This window comes from Lucilia cuprina, chromosome 6 (genome assembly GCF_022045245.1).
Source record: "Lucilia cuprina isolate Lc7/37 chromosome 6, ASM2204524v1, whole genome shotgun sequence".
Taxonomy (NCBI): Eukaryota; Metazoa; Arthropoda; class Insecta; order Diptera; family Calliphoridae; genus Lucilia; species Lucilia cuprina.
Genome location: NC_060954.1, coordinates 61,696,671 through 61,721,457, shown reverse-complemented (window position 1 = coordinate 61,721,457; position 24,787 = coordinate 61,696,671). Strand labels below are relative to the sequence as shown.

Below are 24,787 nucleotides of genomic sequence, written 5' to 3'. Positions count from 1 at the left end.
GTTGTTTTTAATCTGTAAAAAAATTTTTGAGAGATAAAATTGAACATTTTTTTGTTAACAGTTTACTAAACATTTTAAAAGGATTTTTTTGTATTGTATTTTTAACTAAAATCTATTTGTATGTTTGTATGCAATAAATTTGACAGGACATAGTTGTAGTAAAAAAAAGGAAACATACAATGTGCTAAGAAATATATGTATATAACAAACAAATTTTTTATATTTTTTGGGGAGGGAATAGTTAAAAAAAGTTGCATTAAAAAGGATTAAGGTGGGAAGTACTATATACAATAATCTTTTACTAAAATTAAGGGTTTTTAAAACTACAGGGTTATATATTATACAAGGCAGTTGGTGCTTAATAGATATTTAATAATTTTATATACAAATTAAATATTTTTTTTTATTATTTTATGATTAATTAATTTCTAGCTTAATTTTTATACAATTTCTACAGATTTTTGTGGATTTATTTTGGTTAATTTTGTTTTAATTTTTTATTTTACCTTAAAGTTAAAACAGTTGAGACGGCGTGATACATTTGATTTGAGCGAGGTTGACTGATTTTGTTAAAATAATTTTATTCAAATTTTTTGGTTTTGAAATGAAGGGGAAATAATTGAGATATTTGATAATTATATAAAAATATGAGTTTATCAATTTGTTAATTATAACATTTTAGTAAAATACTTTAAAAATAATTTAAAAAAATCAAAATTTTTGGTAAAATTAAAAAACGATGACACTGTTTGAAATCAATTACAAACAAACATAAAAAAGCGACTATACAATATATAGTATAGTCGAGGCTATAGAGTGCTCTAAAGTCGAGAGTTTAGACTGTTCTATATTCCTGACTATAAACTGCCCTATAGTCCTGACTATAGACTGCTCTATAGTCGAGACTATAGATTGTTCTGTAGTCTTGACTATAGACTTCTCTATATTTCAGACTATAAACTAGTCTATAGTCCTTTATAGACGAGACTATATTGATCTGTAGTTCAAACTGAAGGCTGGTATATAGACGGGTCAGGCCTGAGATTTAGACTATAGACCACATTATAGCTTTGTAGACCACAGCTTTACTACTTAGTCCACACTATATATATACTACTCTACAGTTCAGATTACGAGTATATACTTATCTATAGTCCAGACTATACACTGGCCTTTGGTTCAGATTATAGACTGTTCTGCAGTCCAGACTATATTGATTTATATTCCAAACTAAAAAATTTCTGGCCAGGTCTGAGGTCCAGACTATAGACTGCTCTATAGACCAGACTATAAACTGGTCTATAGATCAGATTATAGACTGCTCTGTAGTCCTGACAATAGACAGGTCTTTATTCCAGACTAAATATACACTGCTTATAGTCCACGTCTGCTCCAGAAAACAGTCTTGTCTATAGTCTAAGCTACAGTGAAACATAAAATTTAATATTTGTTTTGTAGTTTGTTCAATTTCATTAACTGTAGACTAGTTTATAGTGGACTGAAGTATAATGCTTTATAAAGCTTTGTTTTTAAATTAAGTTTTGAATAAAAACTAACGAGTTAAAATCTTAAACAAATACTTAAAATAGATTTTTCATACGAATACGTGTCTGATATTTTAATTAAAAATTATATAATGATGTTTTGTTTTTACTAAAAAAAAACCTCAATGAGTTTTTTGTGGTGTGTATGAACTGTAGTGTAGTAGAAGTCTTTAATAATGGAAACTATTTTGTTGATTTGTGCTTGTTTTACAATTTTAATTAAAAAAATAAAATTTCATAAATTTCTCAATATACAGATTTTAGAAGTTTTTTAAAAGAGTAAAAAAAACTCTCCCTTAAAAATTGAACAACAAAAAATAAATATTCATAGTTTTTTTAACCTAAGTTGACTTTTTTTGTTAGATCGTTTGTTTTTTTTTCTATGCAACAAAAACAAAATCTAAAAAATTATACTTTATCTTGTATATAGAAATGTTTGTTCTATGTTTTTGTAGCAAATTTTTTTCTAGTTTTTGCTATATTTTTTTTTTTTTATTAAGTGCAGACCATAAACTTTTTGCCAGCATAAACGTTTTAACTTTCTACCAAACTGAATTCGGTTGGTTGAAACTTTTCTCTGTGCTTTGGACTCTAGTTTTTTGTTGCCATTATGTTTCTTTGATGCCGCCATTCTTACTTAACAGCCAAACAAGTATGAAAATAATGGTTTGTCAAGCCTGGCCAAAGGACAGTTATTCTTAAATGGAAACAAGTTGTTTTAAAAGGATATTTTCTCAGTTCTTTCATTAGGATACATTAACTAGTCTAATATTTAGATTTCTGTTGAGATATTTTATTGGGTATCTGTATTAAGGTACAATTGGTTTCCAATACGTTTGCTATAGTTTTTGGTATCTTCAGCTTGCCTTAACTAAATTTACTCGTAAAACAAATAGCGAATCGCAAAATATCATTTATGATTTTGAAACATTTTTATTTTGACTGATTTTCACCAAAGGTAAGCAAACCAAACTCATCAACATTATTTCATATTTTTTTAAAAGCACACAACAAAAGAAACATAGAGAAATCCCCACAGAATATTAGTAACGTATATTTTTTATGGTTTACTTTTTTACTCCCCACTATATTTTATCTCTATTTTACCTGACAATATATTTAAGCAGATTTGTTGTTTTTACACAGCAAAGAAAAAGTAGCCAAAAAATTATGTTAAAAAAACTAGCAAAAACCACAAGATTTAATAAATTTAAAAGCATGTTTTTCACGTTTATTTCCGACTGTTGCTTTTTTTGATTTTGTTGGCCAGGAAAAAACTAAAAAGTTTTCTGCAGTATCTTTAGTATTTAGTATGTGGGTAGTTAAATTATTTTTTTTATACTAAAGAAATGCTTCAGCTAAAACCACACCAACTAAGAGTAAATGAAATAGAATTATTTCATCTTGTCTTAATTTTTAAGCAGATAATTAATGGTAAAAAAACTATTCAAACAAAAAAACGAACTTAAATAAAATGTTTATTTATGCGAGAAAAAATAGAGGATTTGATATATTTGTTTTAAAAGTTTTCGTTTATTTTTAGCACAAAACTTATTTAGACTGTGTATTTTAGTTCTACATAGTTTATAATTTAGTTAAACGTTACTTTTATGGAATTCAAACTAAAGTTGTAATGTAATAAAGAATAGCTACTTTTGGCATTTTGTTAGCTAATTAGATGTACATTTGAAAAGATAGAAAACAGAAAATTATTAAAAAAATCTAATATTTTCTTATAATGAGTTTGCTTTTTTATTTTAGAAAAATTTAAAGTTAGAAACTTTTCACTCATACACAAGTCTATAGTCTTGTCTATAGTCTAGTCTATAGTCTAGTCTATAGTCTAGTCTATAGTCTAGTCTATAGTCTAGTCTATAGTCTAGTCTATAGTCTAGTCTATAGTCTAGTCTATAGTCTAGTCTATAGTCTAGTCTATAGTCTAGTCTATAGTCTAGTCTATAGTCTAGTCTATAGTCTAGTCTATAGTCTAGTCTATAGTCTAGTCTATAGTCTAGTCTATAGTCTAATCTATAGTCTGGTCTATAGTCAATAACTCGATTCATTATTGACCTAAGTCAGTATTTAAATTATTGGTAAATCAATATATAACAATATTATTAAGCATAAATCGAATTATATTTATATATTTCATAGAGATCTACATATAAGGATTTTGTACAGGACCCCTTTCTGAAATATAATTTTAAATAACGGTTATACAAGATTAGTAGTAACCGAATTTATTTTATATATACTTTTACTTATTTAAATTCTACAAAACTCTAATTAAGTCTTTCACATTTAATGTAATTCTTTGTAGAATTTATTTTAAATCTTTTTAATCTCATTTTAAAAGCGTGAAATATCAAACCGAAATCATTTTATAATTTGGATTAATTTTGTGTTTATTTTTCCCTTATACCTTCATACACAGAAACACCAAAACATTCTTCTGAATTGTTACAGTTACAGCACACAGATGTTGTTGGTGAGACAATAAAAGGAATAGGCAATGAATGTGTGTTCTTTGTAGATAAAATAATAAATTTAAAATATTTTAGTGCCACACTAAACTTACATTTATTTCGAAAAGAAAATTGCTCATTTGTACACACACATTCGCACTAGGAATTCTTTAAACTCAGACAGAATAAATAGAAAAGTGGCAAATAAATTAGTTGCTGCTAACGTCAACTCTTGAGATGCAAAAAGTATTTATACACTATATCCCTACTCTCACATTGATTTATCTATATTTTCAATTTCGTAATAACACACATAATCATTTTCTATTTTATCATTGAAAAAAGACGAACCGGAAAAAAGTGCAAAAGAATATTTCACATTTCATTGGTTGCAGAAGTTCTGCTTGAATCTTTTTTTGTTGCCATATGAATAAAAAAAGAAAATGCTGGCAATATTTTTATTTTTCTAAAAAAAAGAGAAATGTTTGTTTGAAAAAACCTATAATGTTGTTTTATTACATGGTCCTACAGTACGCTAGACTGGAGAGAAAAAATACAGAAGAAAATATAATAATTTTTATAACTATAGAGAGTGAAAAAAAGAAGAAATCAAGGACATTGAGGTTGTTAAAGTGAAGTGGAATCTGCTATTCTATTCACAATTTACTCATACTGGTACAATCTACAGACAGTTTCATAGATATTGGTAATAGTTGGTATAGAAAGTATAAAATGAAATTGTATGTTTTCGGCTTTAGTAAGTGGAACAATCAAATATGTATTCAAAGCAACGTTACCATAATTATCAACAATGGCAGCAAAATGATGTTGAAAACGTTGATGATCATCAGTTGATGCTATTTTGGCATTTGAGTTTGCAAAATTGCAATAATGTTACATTAAAGTGGGAGCTATTTTTAAAGGTTGAAATATTTTCCAGCTAAATTTCCAACATCCCAGTGGTGGAAGTGTGGCTCTTAGCTATTTTGTTTGTGATAAAAAGTAGACGGAAAATATGTTGTTCGTTTTACTAAAACTCACCGATATGTTTTTAGTTTAATTTAATCTAAAGTCTATAGGATTTTTAAAAATGGAGTTGCCATAGAAAAGAAAGAAATAAAAATATAAAATACAGACATGAATATAAATTTTTCAGGAAACATAAGTTAGAGAATATAGAAAAAAATTTGAAACCAAACTGCTGAAGAAAGTATAAAAGTGTAAAAAAAAATCTTGAAAAAAATCCTAAACGTTAGCAATATATTAAAATCGTTATATTATATTACAGTGGATTCAATGGACTGTTGTTTTAAAAAAGTCTTAAGAATAGACTAATTATTAGACTTGTCAATAGACTAATTAATAGACTAGATAGCAGACTAATTAACTTGTCACTTAAGTAGCCAATCCACTAGTAAAAATATTAAAAAATATGATTATTCCAGTTAGTATACTGTTTATTGAAATCAATATACTAATCAATAGACTATTCTATTAAATATTCAATACATTAGTAAATCGCTAAGTGCACATTCTAGTCATATAAACGTTAGTAAAATAGTCAATAGAATAGTCTTTAAACAAGTCATTATACTACTCATACTAGACTAGTCATTATATTCTATTCTTTAAACCATACTTGTCTCTACACTATTTAAAAGATTACACCGTAGGCGAGTCCTTACACAAGTCATTTGGCAGGTCCTTAGACTAGCTTACAGAGTTGTGGACTTGTTTTTCCTTTTTACGAGTTCTTGGACTAGTCTGTAGACTAGTCTATAGACTTGTCCTTAGACTTGTTCCGAAGATTAGTTTATGTCTTATCTAGACCTTATTGAATAGAATAATCCTTATACTATACAATTAATTAGTCCTTACAATAGTTAATAGACTAGACTGTAGACTATTCCTTAGTTAATAGATAAGACCTTAGACTAGTCCATAGACTAGACTACTCGTTAGACTTTGCAATAGACAGATCAATTGACTAGTTCTTCCTTAAATAAGTCCTAAGTTTTGTCAATACACTATCTAATCAATAGGCTTTGTCATTTCCAAAAGATGTTAAAGCTGTGTAGAATATAATTCAAAAATTTTAGCTGTTTGCTACTAAAGCATCCTTAACCACTGTGCCATATTAAGCTGAGGCAGCACAAAATTCATCGCTACCAAAAATAAAATTGAACTAATTTAAAATTGTTAAATTTTTGAATACAAATGACCTCAAAGGATAAAAAATGCAAACTTCCAATATACATATGTAGGAGAGACAGAAAAAGAGAAAAATAACAAAAATCTAACACAAAATAGTTTCCAAAATTTATTACATTTATTAGTGTAAATGGTTGTTGTATATATATTAAACTTTAAAATAAATGAAAAACGTGTAATAAATTAAAGCCTTAAAAATAATATATTTATTTTAAGGTGATTCTGTAAAAATTTAAGGTGTAAGAAAACGGAACCCGAAATACAAACATCATTTATATATCTTAACGTTTACTTAAGTGTAAACGTATGAAAAAGAAAAATGTGAAAAAATATGAGACTTACCTGTCTGCTTGTGCTGCTGATCCAGAAGCCGGTTTTAGGCTTTTAATTGCTTTCAGCCACTTTGTTTTCATCGATGGCGCAGTGGCTGTCGAAAATTTACGTTCGCCGCGCGGTGAACCCGGATCAACTTTACTCACAAATAGTTCTTTCTGTAATATTAAAAAAAGAGAAGATACAAGAGCAAAAATTAAAAAAAAAAAGGCAAATTACAAATTACACATAAATAAAAGTTTATTTTTTTATTTCTACAAACAAACACTATGAACATGGTTAAGAAAAATATGAAACAATTTTTTTTTGCTGTTCGGTGTTTTTTGCACTTCATAGAGTGGTTATGACCCAAAATTTCGTTTTTTTGATTTTCAACATTTTACTTTATAAAACGCAGTGTTATAAATGCCTCGTAGTTTTGTTTGTTGTTATAAGAGAGATTTTTTAACATCCACTCTAACACAGTCATTAACTTTTGCCAAAAAAAAAGAAAAAAACTTTACTTGTTTTTTTTTTGAGAAATTTGTTTGTTTTTGGTATAATATTTGTCGAACATTATCATTAACGTGTATAAAATGTAGTAGTTGGCAACAAAAGAAGGAACACGTTAAAAACCAACAAGAAATTATGAGTAGAGAAAATGAGAACTCATTATAAAATTATGAGGGTGATTAAAAATGTTTTAGTATCTTTACATTACACACATAAAATAATATTTAAACACAAACACAGACAAGTAGTGAGACAGACAGACGGATGGACAGACATATTGTTACTAAAATATAAGTACTTTTTTATTTGGCTGCTTGGCAGTAGATGGGAAAACTTTTTCTTTTGCCTTCTTCTCGAGTTTATTTTTTTATTTAATATTCATACTTAAGTAAAGTTTTTAGTTTTACTTGTAAATTTGCTTGTAATGACTTTGTAATTGACCATCATCATAAAATGCAACGTATGAGCAATATTAATTATTATTAATAACACTCATACGTTAAGGGAGACCAATTGATGCAGCCCTAAAGTTGTTTGTAATTAATGAGGTGTTCTTTTTAAAGGTCATTTGTTGTTGTGTTGAGTAATTGGAAAAATTTTTATATTAAAACTCTTTAGTTTATGTTCTTTGAATTGTGTAATTGAGTAGAAGAAAATTGCTATAAAGACATCATGTCAGAAATTGCAGAATGCAGAAATTGAAAATTCAAATGAAAAAGAACACTTGAAAAACTACAAGCCACCTTTGTCTAGGTTTTAGATACTAATAGTTCCAAATAGTTCTTCATGATGTCATTCTTTTTTTCATTAATATATTAACATTTTTTGAAAAGTCCACTTTAAGTCAAACATTTTTAGATTTTGATACCAGGAGGTCAAGAATTCTTAAATCAAATATTTATAGAAAACTCAAAATTTAATTTGAAAATTTTTTGAAACTTTTCTAATTTTATTTATCATCATAGTTTATTTAACCTCCTAATAATTAATTTAAAAAATCACAACAACTAAAATAAATAATTAAAGTTTGATTTTATTTTCGAATTTCTCTAATTAATTGCTATGTAAATTTACTAATACATAGCAAATTTACAATTTAATTGTAATTAATTTTAATTGACCAAAAACACCTCAAACTGTGTAACTAATCCTTGTGCCTTGTAAATCTAAACAAAAACTAAAGCCAATATTTAATATATAATTTACAAGCAAAAAAATCTCATTAGTTTGAAATTAAACAAATATACATTAATTTTAATAATTAAATTATCCTAAACACAATACAGCCAAAAGAGCAGTCAAAATTTAACAAAAATTAAAAAAAAAAATACAAAATTTAATTGGTTCAAAATCCCTATAATAAGCCCAATGATTAAAAATACATAAATAAGTATGTATGCATATCAAAAGAGTGTGTAAGTGTTGCTATTGCTTTTGTATATGTATGTGTACGTTTTATCATTAATAAATAATTAAAATTTTTATGAAAAATAAACAATAATTACAACAACAATAGGAAAAGTGTGTGATGAAGTAAAAACAAACATATTGAACAATTTTTCAATTAGCGCGCTGTCATTTATTAGTCCAACCAATGGCATTTGAACAACATGACAATAAGTATGTGAATGTGTATGTGTGTGCGTATGTGTCAGAGAGCCACCACAAAATGTAATTAATAATTTTAGTCTTATTGTAGTTGCTATTGCTGTTGTGGCTATATGTGGACTTAACTAATGAAGTGATAAATAAATATACATTTACCAACACCAATGCTCTAGCACAAGAGCATTTAATCACACTTTTAGTCTCAAATATATTTGTTCAAGCATACACCTGACTAACCTACAAATACACTTACACACCTACACATTCATTCCCTTGCAGGTCGACAAAGAGACAATGCATCCGAAAAAGACAATGATGTCCCCTAACGTTTACCCACCTGGTTGGCTCTAATTCGCCTTTCGTCACAGAGGAGATTATTTGTAAACGAGGGTGTAAACTAAACATATTTGTCTTGCTCTTCGTAATCTTTGGGCTGACTATTGACATCCCCGTAGGACAAGCACATGTTAATAAAAAAGAGTCATCTGGACGCTCGGTGGCTAGGGGTAAACCTAAGTGCTACAAAACTGCTGGGTCTTTATTGATATCCGAAAAAAGTATGTATAAACAAAAGCGGTAGGGCCTTTGGACTGTTTGGACTTACGCATTTATAAATCATTGTTGCCACCAAACAATTACAGTTGATGCAGTTAATATTCTTATGTACATACTTATGTATGAATAAGGTGTATATTTGTTACAAGTTAACATTTTTATGGCAACAATATATTACGTGTTAAACCATATATTTTCATAGTTGTTTCGTGCACAAAAATAAAAACATTTTAGATTAAACATTTTAGTTGCTTTAGCATAACATAGCTATAAACTCTGGAAATTTTAAATATGATTGTCTGAATAATGTTTACATACAAACATTTTCTTTTAATTTTATATATTTTTTTAAATCTTTAATAATTCAGACCGAGGGTAGTTTATAAGTTACGCTAAGTTTATATATTATAGGCCTTTAAAAGATTCTATTATGAAGAGATAAAGAGCTGACATTCTTAACATATTATATACAATTTTCATCCATAACATTGTTTAAATTTAATATAATTTGATTAATCAATACAACTACTTTTCTCTCCTCAGGCGTACATATAGTGTGTGTACACTAGCAATATCTTTAGGCATATAAAAATGTGACACGCTTATATCAAGCATAAACTTAATTATATTTACGCGTCAGTTACCATAAGAGTGTAACAAGTCGCATTAGTCTTTAATATATTCCATAGTCTAGTCTATGTATATTCTATATGTATAGTCTAGTCTATAGTCTAGTCTATAATTTAGTCTATAGTCTAGTCTATAGTCTAGTCTATAGTCTAGTCTATAGTCTAGTCTATAGTCTAGTCTATAGTCTAGTCTATAGTCTAGTCTATAGTCTAGTCTATAGTCTAGTCTATAGTCTAGTCTATAGTCTAGTCTATAGTCTAGTCTATAGTCTAGTCTATAGTCTAGTCTATAGTCTAGTCTATAGTCTAGGCTATAGTCTAGGCTATAGTCTAGGCTATGGATTATATATTTGACTTAGATCAGTTTTGCCATCATTGGCATTCATATATGAATTTACAATTTCGATGGATGTATTTGGACTAGAAACTGTAGTTGTAAGACAGATGACAGACGTGTCATATTTAGTTTGCGTTTACCTACCGGGGGAAATATTAGGAAATTTGTTGTTGGTTGCAACAATAACTGATATTTCAAAACTCCTGCCTTTTTTCCTAAAAAGTGTTAGATTTGTGCTCTCAACTTAACATAAAAATATTAACAAAGATAACATACATTTTAAACAACACTAAATATATATGTATGAATATGTATATTTGAAAAATAAAATGTTTTCAATGAATTTTATTTAATTAAATTTATCTTTAACAAAAAATCAAATTAAAATTTCTAATCAATTGCGAAAACTAAATGAACATTGTTTTTATTTTCTTTTTCATTTAACTTTTCAACGGAAGTTAAACAAAACCGCTTGCTAAAGTGTTCAGATGTATGTACGTATGTGTGTCTGTCAGTTAAAAACTCAACTAAAATAGTGATGATGCTTGTCAGTATTTTGTTTAATACTTTTTTTTTGCTACATCATGTTTTCAAATATTTTTCTATCCTGTGGCAGTTAACTGTCTGTCTGTCTATCTATCTGTCTTGCTGTCTAACTGTATAACCGCCTAAATGAAATTCAGTAAATGTTTGAGTTGATTTTTTGTTTTGAAAAAGATTCTTTTTGATTTTAACATTTTTTAAGAGATTTTATTTGGTACCAGTATGTATGTGGAGCATATTGTGGAAGACAGAAATATATTGTATTTTTGCTTTAAAACATCACTGTCATATTTAACTAGTATAGGATTTTTTTTAATAATAATGTGTTTGAGTTTTTTGCTAAAGTTTATTTAGATAATTGTCAAAACATTAAAACTTTTTAATACCAACTAATCAAAACCATTATATAGTACTTTGGAAAATAAAACAAAATAATTTAACAAATGTTATTTTATTTGACCAACTTCTGAATACAAGAGTATATTAAATGTATATGCCACTCTTTACTTTATTTAACTAAATAAATAACAAAATAATTTCAAATGCAGTTTAAAAATGGAAAAAATGAAATGGAGGTAAAAATGTCATAAATTTATTTGTGGAATATTTTTTGCCTTCATTAACATTAAAATATTGTGCTTTAAAGCTGAGTTGGCAGTTTTATTCAATTTTTACTGATTTGTTTAAAATTGATTTGAAGAAAAACAAACTGACAGATAATAAAATGAAGAGACTGAGGAATGAGAATGAGTAAACTAAATGTCAAAGTACATTTGTTATACTAATGCAATCATATTTATTTATACACTTGGAGAAAAAATGTTTAAATGCTTGCAAGAAATTTAACAATACTATAATCACTGTAACCAAATACGTATGCTATCTGTAGTCAAGATAAACCAATTTAAGTTAAATACTAATAATCATAAAAATCATAAATAATCAATTATGGTAAAAAACATATACTTGTTTTCTGTAATCATACAATGTTTTATCATAATATAGTCAGCATAACTTAAAATATTATTGCGCTAACCATAGGTTAGGTTGATGGAAGGATGTATACTACATTAAGAAATAAACCTAGGCCACAATTTGGCCTATTGTGCGCTCCTTATCATGATAAAAAGGGAACTGCGCTAACCATAATATCGTAAAATTTTTTTTAGAAAATTGTAGAACTTTTTCTCTCTCTGCGTGTTAATGCAAGATTTTTATTTTATAATACTTGTGTATTATTATTTGCATTACGAGTTGCAAGTAGGAGATAGTGAGTGGATAAATTCTTTTCATTTGATTGTTTGTAGTTACAGTTTCTTAACCCAACAACTAGGTGAACTGACAAGTATCTATGAGAAGCTATTTGTATAAGCGTGTGTATTTCCTAGTTTTTTTATTCGATTTGCAAAATTCTTATAATGGCAACTGTTAGCTGCTAAACAAATATCTACCATTTTTTTTATAGAAATACATTTTTTTATTATTTTCCTTTATCATTGTTGAAGTCTGATTGTTTTTCCTCTTTCTTGGTTATATATTTCTGGTGCCCTTTAAAAGTATTAACATTTAATTTTGTTAAGTGAGTAGATAAATGTTTGAAATATTTGGCATTTTATGGAATACTTAAGAGCAGATTTACTATGTTTGAAGTTGTAGTCTTATACGGATGAGTAGAGGCAGTGTATAAAGGCAAGAACTAAATAAATGAGTTGATATTAAATAGGATTTTATAAGAGGCGATATTGTTTTTTTTTTAATCAATGTATGTAAATTTTTTTTCATTTATTATTTGCAAACATGAAAAATGTGGTAAATGAATGTATTATTTGTTACCAAGGACTATTTTTTCGTCCTTTTAAAGTTTTCTATATTTTTGAACCTAGAAACGTAAAATTACGCATGTAAAGCCTGAAATAAATGAGAACTTATAAAAGTGGACTTTATGGCACTTTTTTGGTTGATCAAAAGGTATTTTTTAATTTTCTAAAAACTTGTTTTTTCAAATAGTACTTTTTGAATCTTTGCTAAAGTTAAACTTAGAAACATAAAAAATCTGTAAAAGAGCACTTTTGTACTTTTTTGTTTACCAACTTCCGGTAGGTAAATGATAGATTGGACGCATTGGTTAAGGAGCTAGGCCCGACAGAGGCCTTAGTATAATTCTTCAGATTTAATGTAGATACATCCTCCTTTCAAACTAACTAACTAACTAACTAGTTTTATCTAGTACTAAGTGTTTATTAAAGTAAGTTGCAAGTGTAAAATTTTTGCTTGTAATAGTTACTTAAGTAGTTTCATTTGAAAATCTACATTTCTTACTTTTTCTTTAAAAGTTGTTGAAAAAAAAAATGATATCTAAATGTTGTAATTTGTAAGACTACTATTAGAACAGAGTAACCAATAAGATAATAAACAACAAAGTTATTTTTTTATAAGTCAGTAAATCAAAAGATTTACTAAATACGTAAGTAGGAGGACAGAAATCACGTTCGTTATTTCGAATATAAAGCTCAAAATCAGTTAAATAAATAAAAAAGTGTTTGATGTACATGTAAGTAAAATATGTTGTCCTTTAATTCGTAGTTCAAACCTAATTTGTTTTAAAGAGAAAATTATTCTGTAAATGTGAAAATTCGCATAAAAATATCAACTTGTTACCCTGTTGCATAACCACTTTCTTCCAACTTATACTTGTAGTACTTAAAGAATGCTTAACATTAAAAAACTTACAAAAGTAAGTAATACTATATACATTAAAAAAAGTTATCATGGTAACCCACCTTAAATCTCCAACTTGGTTTTCCTGCATTTTTCCAGTTATTCTCATTTTTTTCACATAATTTCCTTATCTCTAACAATCAAACTACATGTCTTAAATCTGTCTGTCCCATTATGTCTGTCTAAAAGACGTTCATTTCATCAACTCATCATCAGTAATAGCAACAGCAGCAGTTGAACAGGAATTTGTTGTTCATTGTTGTTAAACGTTTAATGTTTGAAATTTCTTTCTTAACAGTTTAAAATACAGCTAGGGACAGGACACAGAGTATGGGTTTCGTATTTAAGCGAAATTTTCTATAACGGAATGCTATAGAAGCTAAGACTGTTAAGTGCACATTTGAACTTTTAAATATAATAATTTTGTTATAAAAGTCAAAAAATATTAGATTTCAACAAAAGACAGCTTGGCAAAAGCAAACAAACAAACATTAAAGATTGAAGTTCACTATCAAATTTGCTTAGTCAAAAGAAAATTTGTTATAAACAGTTTTAAATAATCTAAAGTATAAAACAAAAGTTAACTTTTAAATCTACATTTAAATTCTCGAAAAAACGGAGATTGTTGCAATTGTTTCTCATACCGCTCGACTATATGGATGGGTATAAGTATTTAGAGAATTTTTGTTTGCTTATATACTGACAATGACAATGTACATATTTGACAACATTAGCAACCGTTGTACATTCATTTCAACATTCTTTCATTCAGTTTATGTTGTTCAAGCTTTTATAAATCTCTTACAAGTAGTTACAGCTGCAAAGGGACAAAGAGATGAAAAACTACAAAATGATGTAAAATTTAAAATCATAACAATAAAGAGAAAAAGAACAAGAAAATTTGTATGTATGTAAAAGGGGGCAGAATGAAAAGTGTGTAGCTGCAAATAGAATTTACAGTTCAAATTGCTGATGTCGTTTTTTGTCCTGGTTTTAGTAAGAGAAGTTGCTAAATGCAGTTTTTTGTTTGGTCTGGTGAAGATCTTAAATTCTTCATAGAGTCACATTTAAATTGTGTACACCAAACATGTCAGCAGGTAAAGTCTAAACTAGGTGTAGTTGACTAAATATCTTACACAATTTACAAAAAAAAAACTGTCTTTCTGTGTCTCTGGTTTTAGCATTTTTGTGTGTGTGTTTAAGTATATCTGCCTTCTTTGTAAGTTGCTGCCAGCTAAAAATGTCAGTTGGTCCATTAACTTATTTAACAGCAAATGCAACAACAACAACACTTTCTAAGGATCATATATTTTGTTAGTTAACAAAAATTTTCGCTTGTTAAAATTGCACAAAAAACTGCTAAAGACTTGATGTTGCGCCCAGGTATTTTTGTTGTAGTTTTACTATTTTTATTTTTTTATTATTTAAGAAACTGTCTAATCCTTTAACTATGTTCTATAAAGGATGTTATTTGTTTTACGAGACATTTTTCCATACACACGTTTAACGAGTTTAACGAGTCATAATTTTTAAACACTACAAATATGAGGACATTTTTAAAATTCCATTTAATCTTTTCTTAGCGAATTTTTAATTTAAAAGAAGCAAAAAGAAAATAATAAAAGAAACTGCAATTAAGTTAAGGTTTGTGAAAGAAATGAGATTGAATTTTTTAATAAAGTTCTATGAAATTCAGAATGAAAGGGGTTCGTTTATATTGACATGAAAGGTTGTTTATGCAAAACATTTTAATAGTAATAGACTGTCTTAATCATAGAAAGTTTTAGCTGTTTGTATTTAGATTAAAAATTGATCAACAAGAAGTTTAGCACAGGGTCATATGATTTAGAATTTCATTAATTTACTTCTGGTTTATAAGGTTTATTGCTAGTTATAGGAGTGAAGTATAAGTAATAAATAAGTATATAAATATTATTCATACGCCACCGTAAAATAAATATATGTGTATATATAAAAATTCTAAGCGATTAGTTGAATAGTAATAAAATTGAACATGTCTTCTTAAGTGTTTCGAGTTTTTTTATGTTTTTTCTTCACTTAGACAAAGGAAGTTTCAGCTGTTTGTATTACAAGATAATTTCATTAGAACTGGTTATTAAAACAGAATGAAAAATAAGTTCTACACAGGGTCGTATTAATTGGAAATTCATTAACTTACTTCTGGTTTTTGATGTTTATTTTTATACGAATGCATAATATATTAATTTATTGAGTATGAGTAATAAAGAAGTAAATAAATATTTATCATACGCCTCAGGGAGAGTAATTTCGAAAGAAAAGCTAATAACTCACTAATTTAAAAACAATTTTTGTTATTTTTACATTTTTTTTCTACAGTGTTTAAACTTAATTCAAAAATAACAGATTTTGAATATGAACACTTAAAAAATTATGTATTTGCAGTTTTTTTTATTAATATAAATATTTTCTTTAAAAATATATAAAATTCTATCCATTTTCTAAAATTTATCTTTTACTGAAACATTATTTTATAAGAAACATGCTATATTTTCCGCAAATATTGTCACATGCTCTCAATTCCAAAAGCTGGATTGCTAAAACTGTTTAATTCTGCCCCATTACATATACACTAACACATTTAAATACTAAAGCCTTTTTTTATTATACCAAACAATAACATTTAATTTGTTGGATTTAATCGTATTAATAATTCTCTTCAACAATATAAATAACTAACTTATGGTCTTTCAATTTTATTATTAACTGTATACTAAAAAGTAAAAAAAATCATTGACTTAAATAAAATTTAATCCTTAATAATAGTTAAAACAGATTTTACGGATCATGACACACATTTATAGAATCTCAATGAATTTAATGTTAGGCGTTAAATACACATAAAGATAGACAGACAGACAGACGCACACTCACGCACTTAACAATATGCCAGTAGTTTTGTTAGTGTTTTAATTAACACATAATTAAAAATAATTGAACAAATCAAAAGTAAACACACATACATATATATGTATGTATATACATTTGAATAGTAAACATGTCTAAAAACACGCAGGCATATAATGTAAATGTATTTACAATTATACAATAGGACACTTGTACATAACTTTGACTACACTAGTCAATGGTAAATTAAATGGAACAAACATTAATATTATTTAATATTTTTTCTTATATTCATAATTATTACTCTTTAACAACATAAACACATAAATGTCATGCTCTATTTAATTTCATGTTAATAGACAAACACACAAACAAATATATTTATACTGCAGTTAGGAGTGACGGTTTTAAGTATTTGTTGTATAACCCTCATCATTAGAAACTTTATATGTAAATAGTTTTGTTGTTTTTAAACATTTTTCTTTATTTTTTATTTTTCTTTCCAAAAATGTAATTGCAATTGTCACATTACTGTAACTATTCTTAATTTAACTTATTTTTTTTTTTTCAACTAAAGATTCATATCAATCCTCTTAAGTGATAGAATTGTGGATACACACACAATCGCAAACACATCTAAAAATAGAATATAAACACGCATACAATCATTGTGATTATACCCAGCAAACAGGATATTGCTAATAAGCTTTTATAAAATTTTAATAATATCAAGATTTGAAAAAAATATATATAAAATTGTATTTTTAAAATGAAATACACAAAATTTTGTTTGTTGGGTTTACCCATCCATTCATATAAAGAAAAGAAATATTCGTTCTTATTTTTAAGTTCAGTCTCTTCACTATAAATTACAAAACTTATTTTCAAATATTAATTTTAATGTGTCTGTGTGTTAGAGACAATGAAATCAGATGTACCCAACAGTTTCGCAAGGAGTTAATGTAACAATTTTTTTTAATTAAAGCAAATGATGATAATTATTGCAATAATATTCCTATATATTCTATGGAAGGAGTCATATCGTTTACATTAGAGAGTAGTAATTTATTCTAACCAAAATAGTCTCTGGTAAAAATGTGACGGAACTGTAGGGAAATCAAGAATTCTTAAAATAATGTAAGAGTAAATGTAATAGTGTCGAGCTTGTGTATCTATGCTTGAAGATGGCAATCAAATAAATTTATTTTACCATTCCTATAGATAGAGTTAAAGTGTGAACAATTGCCAGCCAGATATGTTTGTAAAACTATATATGATGAGATTAAATTTATCATCATCATGTGTTTCACATGTCATATAGGTTTGTTTGTCTCTTTCACTCTATGCGAATAGATTCTGTTTAATTTGATTACATGTTGATTATTTCAAAGTAGTTGTAAGAGTTTTACCAGATATAGTTTACGAGGAAAAACAATGTAAGAATATGAGAAATAGTAGTATAAATTCTTTATAAATTACAAAGAGTTTTGTATATCTCTATTAATAGAATTACGTATAATTTGGTAAGTTATATCAGATAAAAACTTTTAGTTGAAAATTTTATGAAAATAAGACTTAAGATGTATGAGAGTCTATTATATAACCAGAACAATAGTCCGATTTATAGAACAGTTAATAGTCTTAACTATAGTCTAGAATATAATCTAAAATATGGTCTTTACTAAAGTTTAATTAAAAGTCTGGACTATAGTTTAATTTAAAGTCTGGACTTAAAACGGGTCTATTATTTAACTTGCACTATAATCTAGCCAGTACTATTATCTGGCTTGAACTATAGTATAATCTGTATCCTGGACTATACTTTAGACAATATCCTGGTCAATAATAGTCTACACTATAAGCTAGTTTACAATATGGACTATCTAGTCTATAATCTGACCTACAATCTAATCTCGTCTGAACTATATTCTAGAGTATAGTCTAGTCTATTGTCTGCAGAATAGTTTATGCTTTATACCATGGACTATAGTCTAGCCTTTATACTTAACTGAAGTCTAACCTATATCCTAGACTATAGTAAAGTTTATATACTGAACTATAATATATTCTATATCCTGAACTCCGGTAGGTTAGTGGTTAGTGTTCTAGTCTGGTAGACCGGCAGTGGTGGGTTCCATTACCACCTGTGACACTGGTTAAGGAGCGCACAACTGGCCCGATGGCGTATTTCTTTGGATTTGATGTATAAACATCCTCCTTTGAAACTCTAACTAACTAACTATATCCTGGACTATAGTCTAGTCTTTATCCTAGACTATAGTCTAGTCAATAGTTTGGTCTATAGCTCAGAATATAGTCTATATCCTGGTCTATAGACAAGACTGTAGGCAAGACTATAGTGTAGTCCGTATTCTGAATATAGAAGAGTCTATAGTATGGACTAGTGTGGTTGGACCATAGTCTATAGTATAAACTGTAGTTTAGTCTATGTTTAGAACTATATGCTGTTTAGTGGACTATTGTCAAGTTTATAGTCTACTACATATCATTATAGTCTGATCAAAAGTCTGGACTATAATCTAGTTTATACATTGGATTGTAGTATGGAATACTTTAGTCTATTCCATAGTTTGAGTTTAAGTTTTATTTATACTCTGAACTATGTTTTAGATTAAAAACTAGACCGTAATGTTCTTGAGGGTTAATGAAAAATTATTATATGTAAGACATTTTCTAAGAAATTTTAGTAAAACTACTCCTTAATGTAGCTTTTGTTTGTTTTATGAAGTGATTTAGTGTGAAATTATGTTTCTAATTACTTTCTTAAGACAAATTTATTATCTAAAATGTTTAACACTAAGGGTTAATCTTTTCAAAAAATGTCCCCAAATTTTTCATTAAAATTAAAATCGAAAACCTTAATCTCTCCATCACATGTTGACCTCATTTCAACATACCATTATTTACTAAAAAAAAAGTTTTCATTTTATTTTCATATATTTCAACAGTGACATTGTCTATAATGTATTGAAATATTTCAATTGAAAACGGGCTGTTTATTGAAAACTAAATATTTATGCATTACACGTAAATGTTCTTACAAATTGTACGCGGTTTTTATCATTAACGTTTGTTTTTTTTTTTGTTACTTCTTCTAGTTTTTGGTGTAATTGAAATGTTAGCTTAAGGGTATTTCACTATTTTAGTAGAATGTAAAATGAAAAAAACTAACCTTTATATGTATTATAGTTTGTCACCCACACTCAGATACTGAAAAGTTGTAATGAGTAATGTGTATGAATGAATGAACGAATGTACTTTTTTGGATTTACTAATACATGGCAATTATTCATATGTTATTTATAAAAGTGGGAAAAAGTAGAACACTTTAGATGGTATACATATATTTTTGAGATTTTTTAAACTATATATTTAAACAAAAGTATATATCACTTCGAAACAAATATTTGTTATTAAAAAGCTGCCTTAAAGTATGCTCCTTTTATAAAAAAATTTAAATTCATATTTTTAATAATTTAACAAGTTCTTGGAATATTCCTGAAAAACATCATATTATAAAAATTATTATTTATTTTTATAACAATAATATATAAATAGTGTTAACAATTTATTATGTGACTTATAATGATCTCCAAAAATTGATAGTTATGCTACTTATGTTAACACTGCTGTTGTTGTTTATGTTGATTTATTTTTTTTCTATTTGTTACTGCTGTTGATATTGTTTAAGTTTAGTTGCTATTTTAGCTACTGTTGCTATAGCCGTAGTAGTCATTTTGTTGGTTGTTTTTGCTATTCATTGCATGTGCATTGTTCGTATGTAGTTTTACATACAAATAAGTATTAAATATTTTTCGTGGTAGTATTTGTGTAATTGTTTGAATAGTCGAATGGAAATTTTGTAATACATATACATATGTGCACATTAGGGTGTACTGGAAAAATATTTAATATTTTTCAGGTTATAAAATATAAAGACAATATACAGTTTTTATAATGCGGGTCGGCTATTCATAGATTTAAGCTTGAGTTAACATTTTACTGATATATTGCTTAGAGATTTTTAGTCAATTGTAGCGAATTTTAATATTTTTTTCTACAAAAAAAAATGGCTCCATTCTACTGTGTCTGGATGTGTGTCATATTAGTATTAAATGCAACAATAAGAATCCATATAACAATCAACATTTACAGCAACAACAACAGCGAAAATGCCTAATGGGCAATGAAGCATTGTTTTTTGTTTCTGTAAACATTTTCAATTATTTCAGTGCAGTGCTGCAGTGATGAGGGTGGGGGTGGCGGTGCTAACAGTAGCTATATAAGCTGCAACAATTGTAGCATTGTTGTATAAAACAAACATGTAAATACACATACAAATAAATACATATGTATGTGTAGGTATAAATCTGTAGGTCTATTTATACTCATCTGATATATAGCTGTGTGCATGAATGTACGTTCGTTAGTGCGTATAGTTCGAGGGGATTGTATTCATTTTGTTTGCTGAGTTGTTAACGAATGCTCTAAAGTAAATAAATGTTAAAACCGATAATACAGCCATTAACAATCAACTAAACCATCCATTGTAAACATTAGTGAAATTGAAAAATATATATGTGTAGGTACAGATATGTACCTAAAGATATGTTTTATTTACATAGACATTTTATTGTAGTAAATTTTAATATTTAGTATTAAAATGTGTGAAAATAACTTGAACTGCCTGCCATAAAAATAGTTTGTTTAAATCGAATATAATTTGAATAAAAAATTACATAAAAAAGCATTTAGGTTAAGTATTTTAGAAAATAGTTTTAAAATGTTATGACCAATTTTATGATATTTTACAACAGATTTACAAATGTTTGCAAAGGACTTATTTGAATTTATATTTTTGTAAAATGTGTTAAAAAATATTGTTTGAAAATATTGTAAAGGCCGTCAAAATCGAAACTCTTACACTACTTCAAACGCGCTGAATTGATAGCTTGACGTTTTAAAATTTTTTAATACGTTAACCTAGTAAAACCTACAATATTTCGAATTCAGCGCAACTCAATACATTAGTAAAGTATATGTATTGTGGTCTATGGGTTAAAATTGTGTGGGTTTTTGTTAACTCAACATTCTTAAATGCGCAAATTATTCATTATATTTGCAAAAGTCATTAAATATTTCATTCATAAATTACAAAAAAAAAAATACTATGAACCAACCCTTTATTATATAAAATATAAAGAAAACTTTTATTTAAGAATAAGACTTTTTTAATCTTATAAAAGTTTTCTTAAATAAAGACTCCCACATTAAAATGATTCGAATGAATACAATTTTAAACGTTTATTATAATTAAAAAGAAATCTGCGTGCTGAACAATTGATGTTATTGCCTCTGATTTTGATTTCATTCTTTCAGTTTAATTTGTATTTATTAAAATTATAATAAGAAATTCGAACAAAACGTTGCACTTCATTCCGTTCAATTTCCATTTTTAATTAAGCGCTAATAATGACTACAACACTCCTTTTTATTATTCTTTTGCTTCTTTTTTTTATATATTTCCTTTTAAAAGATGCCTGCATCTTGTGTGTTTGTGAGTTTATGTTGTGAAAAGGCAGCTGTATGATTGTTGTTGTTGTTGCTGTTGTTAAAGTTCCTTTTGCGTTAATTGTTGTTGATTGTTCTTGTTCTTATTATTGTTATTGTTTACTTGAGCAGTGTAAATTACTTACACTTTTATGCTTTAAATAATTTGTGTATGTATGTGTGTATATAAAGAACATAATAAGGACTGCAGACATAAGAACATACTGACATACATATTTACACATGCACGCACACACCGACATACTGACATAAACAAAACAACAACGCCCATAGTCCAACCATAAAAAGAAAACTTTAAATTCTTTTACTCCTAACTTTGATGTTAAAATAAAAAAAGAGAAGAGAGATGAAAAATTACAACAAAAGTGTTAGTAAACACATACATTGTATATGTTGTAGTAGTTGCTGTTTGCAACATGATGTTGCTCCGGTTGTTTTTGTTAATGTTGAGCCTTTTTGCTTTGTTGTTGCAAAAGAAAAGAGTAGGAAATGTTGAAATCTAAGGGTGCCCCTATTTCATCGTTGTTTGTTGTTGTTGTTTTTTAATATAACAATAACAACTTTACTTAACATGAAGTTAATGGCTGCACTTTCATTTACTTTTTTTCTTTTTTATTTTCTTAGATTTTGTTTGTATGAAATAGTTTTTTTTTTTCAATTGTTACTTTAACAACAAGTAAGACCAAAGTTTTCTTATTTTTTCAGCAACCAAATACATGCACATATACGAGGGTAGCCAGAAGAGTTTTGAAAAATTAAAAATGTAACGAGATAATAAGTAATACTTTAGAGTATATTTTATATGGATATGTTTTTAAAACAATTTTTCTATTTATTCACATTATTGTTTCACCCTGTGTTTATATATTTTTTTCTCATTGCAATATGCGTTAATGTTGTATATAGTTGTTGCTGTTTTGCTTTCATTGTTGTTGCCATCCATTCAATGAATGGCTTTTAACATGAGTGATGATGAGGGCTGTTAATGCTGACCCATATTGTTGATAGAATACATACAACAATAACAAAAACAACAATCTCCGCATTTTTTCTTCAGTTGCTTTTTGCATTCTTTTAATGTTGAGTAGTGTAACACGAGGGAGTACGAGCATGTATGTGTTTGACTGAAAGGATTTATTCTTTTTCAAAGTTTTTTTTTTATTTGTTCCTTCTTTCAATAGAACATCATCATAAAAACACATCCAAGCTAGAACAATAAAAATCAGTGTAAGAATAAAAAAAAAGTCAACAATAACAGCAACTAACACTTATGTACACATAGAGGTTTTGAAACATATTGTTACAGTATGTCATAAAATAATAGATACATTAAATATAATACTGCTCCTTATATTTCAACATTAACATTTGAAAAAATTTGCTTTTTTAACTCAGTAGTTTTTGGTTTTACTGTTACAGACTTGAAACATTCATTCATGAACGCACTCTACCATAACTATATTGCTGACGAATACTCAATTACAGATTGCAGAAACAATATTATTTTTCTCAATTTTTTTTATTCCTTTTAATGGCATAATCATCATCTTTATACGAGTAACAGCAGCAACTACAGCTGCAGCAAAAACATTTGAGTTCATGCTATAAATGCACTATGGGAAAATTAAAGTGGGGACTCGATATATTAGTCAAAGAATGATACGATCTAAGTCCGTCCTTCCAACACTATCTCTATCATTCTGTCTGTTGAACAAGATAGAGAAATGTACTTATTAATTTCGTTCAGTGAGTTGGCTTTTTATACCCTTCACCTTCGTGAGAAGGGTATATATAAATTTGTCATTCCGTTTGTAATTTCTATAATATAATTTTCCGACCCTATAAAGTATATATATTCTGGATCCTTATAGGTAGCGGAGATGATTAAGCCATGTCCGTCTGTCTGTCTGTCCGTCTGTCTGTCTGTCTGTCTGTATGTTTGTTGAAATCAGTTTTTAGAAGACCCCAGATATCTGCGAGATCCGAATCTTCCATAATTCTATCAGACATACGACCGGCAAGAACGCTATTTAAAATCAGCAAAATCGGTCCATAAATAACGGAGATATGAGCAAAAAACCGAGACAACCTCTGAAAATTTCATATAAAATTTAGATTTTTTATTCATGCTCAGACAGAAACTGCAAAAAACAAAAACAAAATACATAACAATACGGTAAATATTGTTATTGTAATTTGTTTATAAAAGCAAAGCAGAGCAAGAGCAGCAGAGCAACAGAGCAAGAGTAGCAGAGCGAGAGCAGCACTAATGTTTTGTTATTGGCTAGAAATATGAAATTAAGTATGTAGAGCCTGGATTAAGTGAGAACCTATAAAAGGGGACTTTCTGGTACTTTTTCGTTCTTCAAAAGGTATTTTTTGAAATTTCTATAATATTGAACCTAGAAACATGAAATTAAGTATGCATGGCCCGGATTAAGTGAGGACCCAAACAAGGGGAGTTTTTGGTACTTTTTCGTTTTTCAAAAGGTACTTTTTGCAATTTCTACAATATTGAACCTAGAAACATGTAATTAAGTATGTATGGCCCGGATTAAGTGAGGACCCATAAAAGGGGACTTTTTCGTTGTTCAAAAGGTACTTTTTGCAATTTCTACAATATTGAACCTAGAAACATGTAATTATGTATGTATGGCCCGGATTAAGTAAGGACCCATAAAAGGGGACTTATTGGTACTTTTTCGTTTTTCAAAAGATACTTTTTGCAATTTCTACGATATTAAACCTAGAAACATGTAATTAAGTATGTATGGCCAGGATTAAGTGAGGACCCATGAAAGGGTACTTTTTCATTCTTCAAAAGGTACTTTTTGAAATTTCTATAATATTGAACCTAGAAACATGTTATTAAGT

General features: G+C 27.6%; 1 protein-coding gene across 5 annotated transcripts in view; it reads right to left on the bottom strand.

Moving 5' to 3' along the window:
* LOC111680041 overlaps positions 1–24,787 on the bottom strand; it is a 146,934-nt gene that overhangs the window by 40,510 nt on the left and 81,637 nt on the right. For 4 of the 5 annotated variants that reach the window (XM_046955146.1, XM_046955147.1, XM_046955151.1 and 1 more), the window contains 2 exons: positions 6,563–6,711; positions 507–560 (listed from right to left, as the gene is read on the bottom strand). In XM_046955146.1, coding sequence (XP_046811102.1) covers positions 507–560; positions 6,563–6,711 — 203 coding nt within the window. The remainder of the gene's footprint in view (positions 1–506; positions 561–6,562; positions 6,712–24,787) is intronic. The other variant, XM_046955148.1, reaches the window with a different exon arrangement.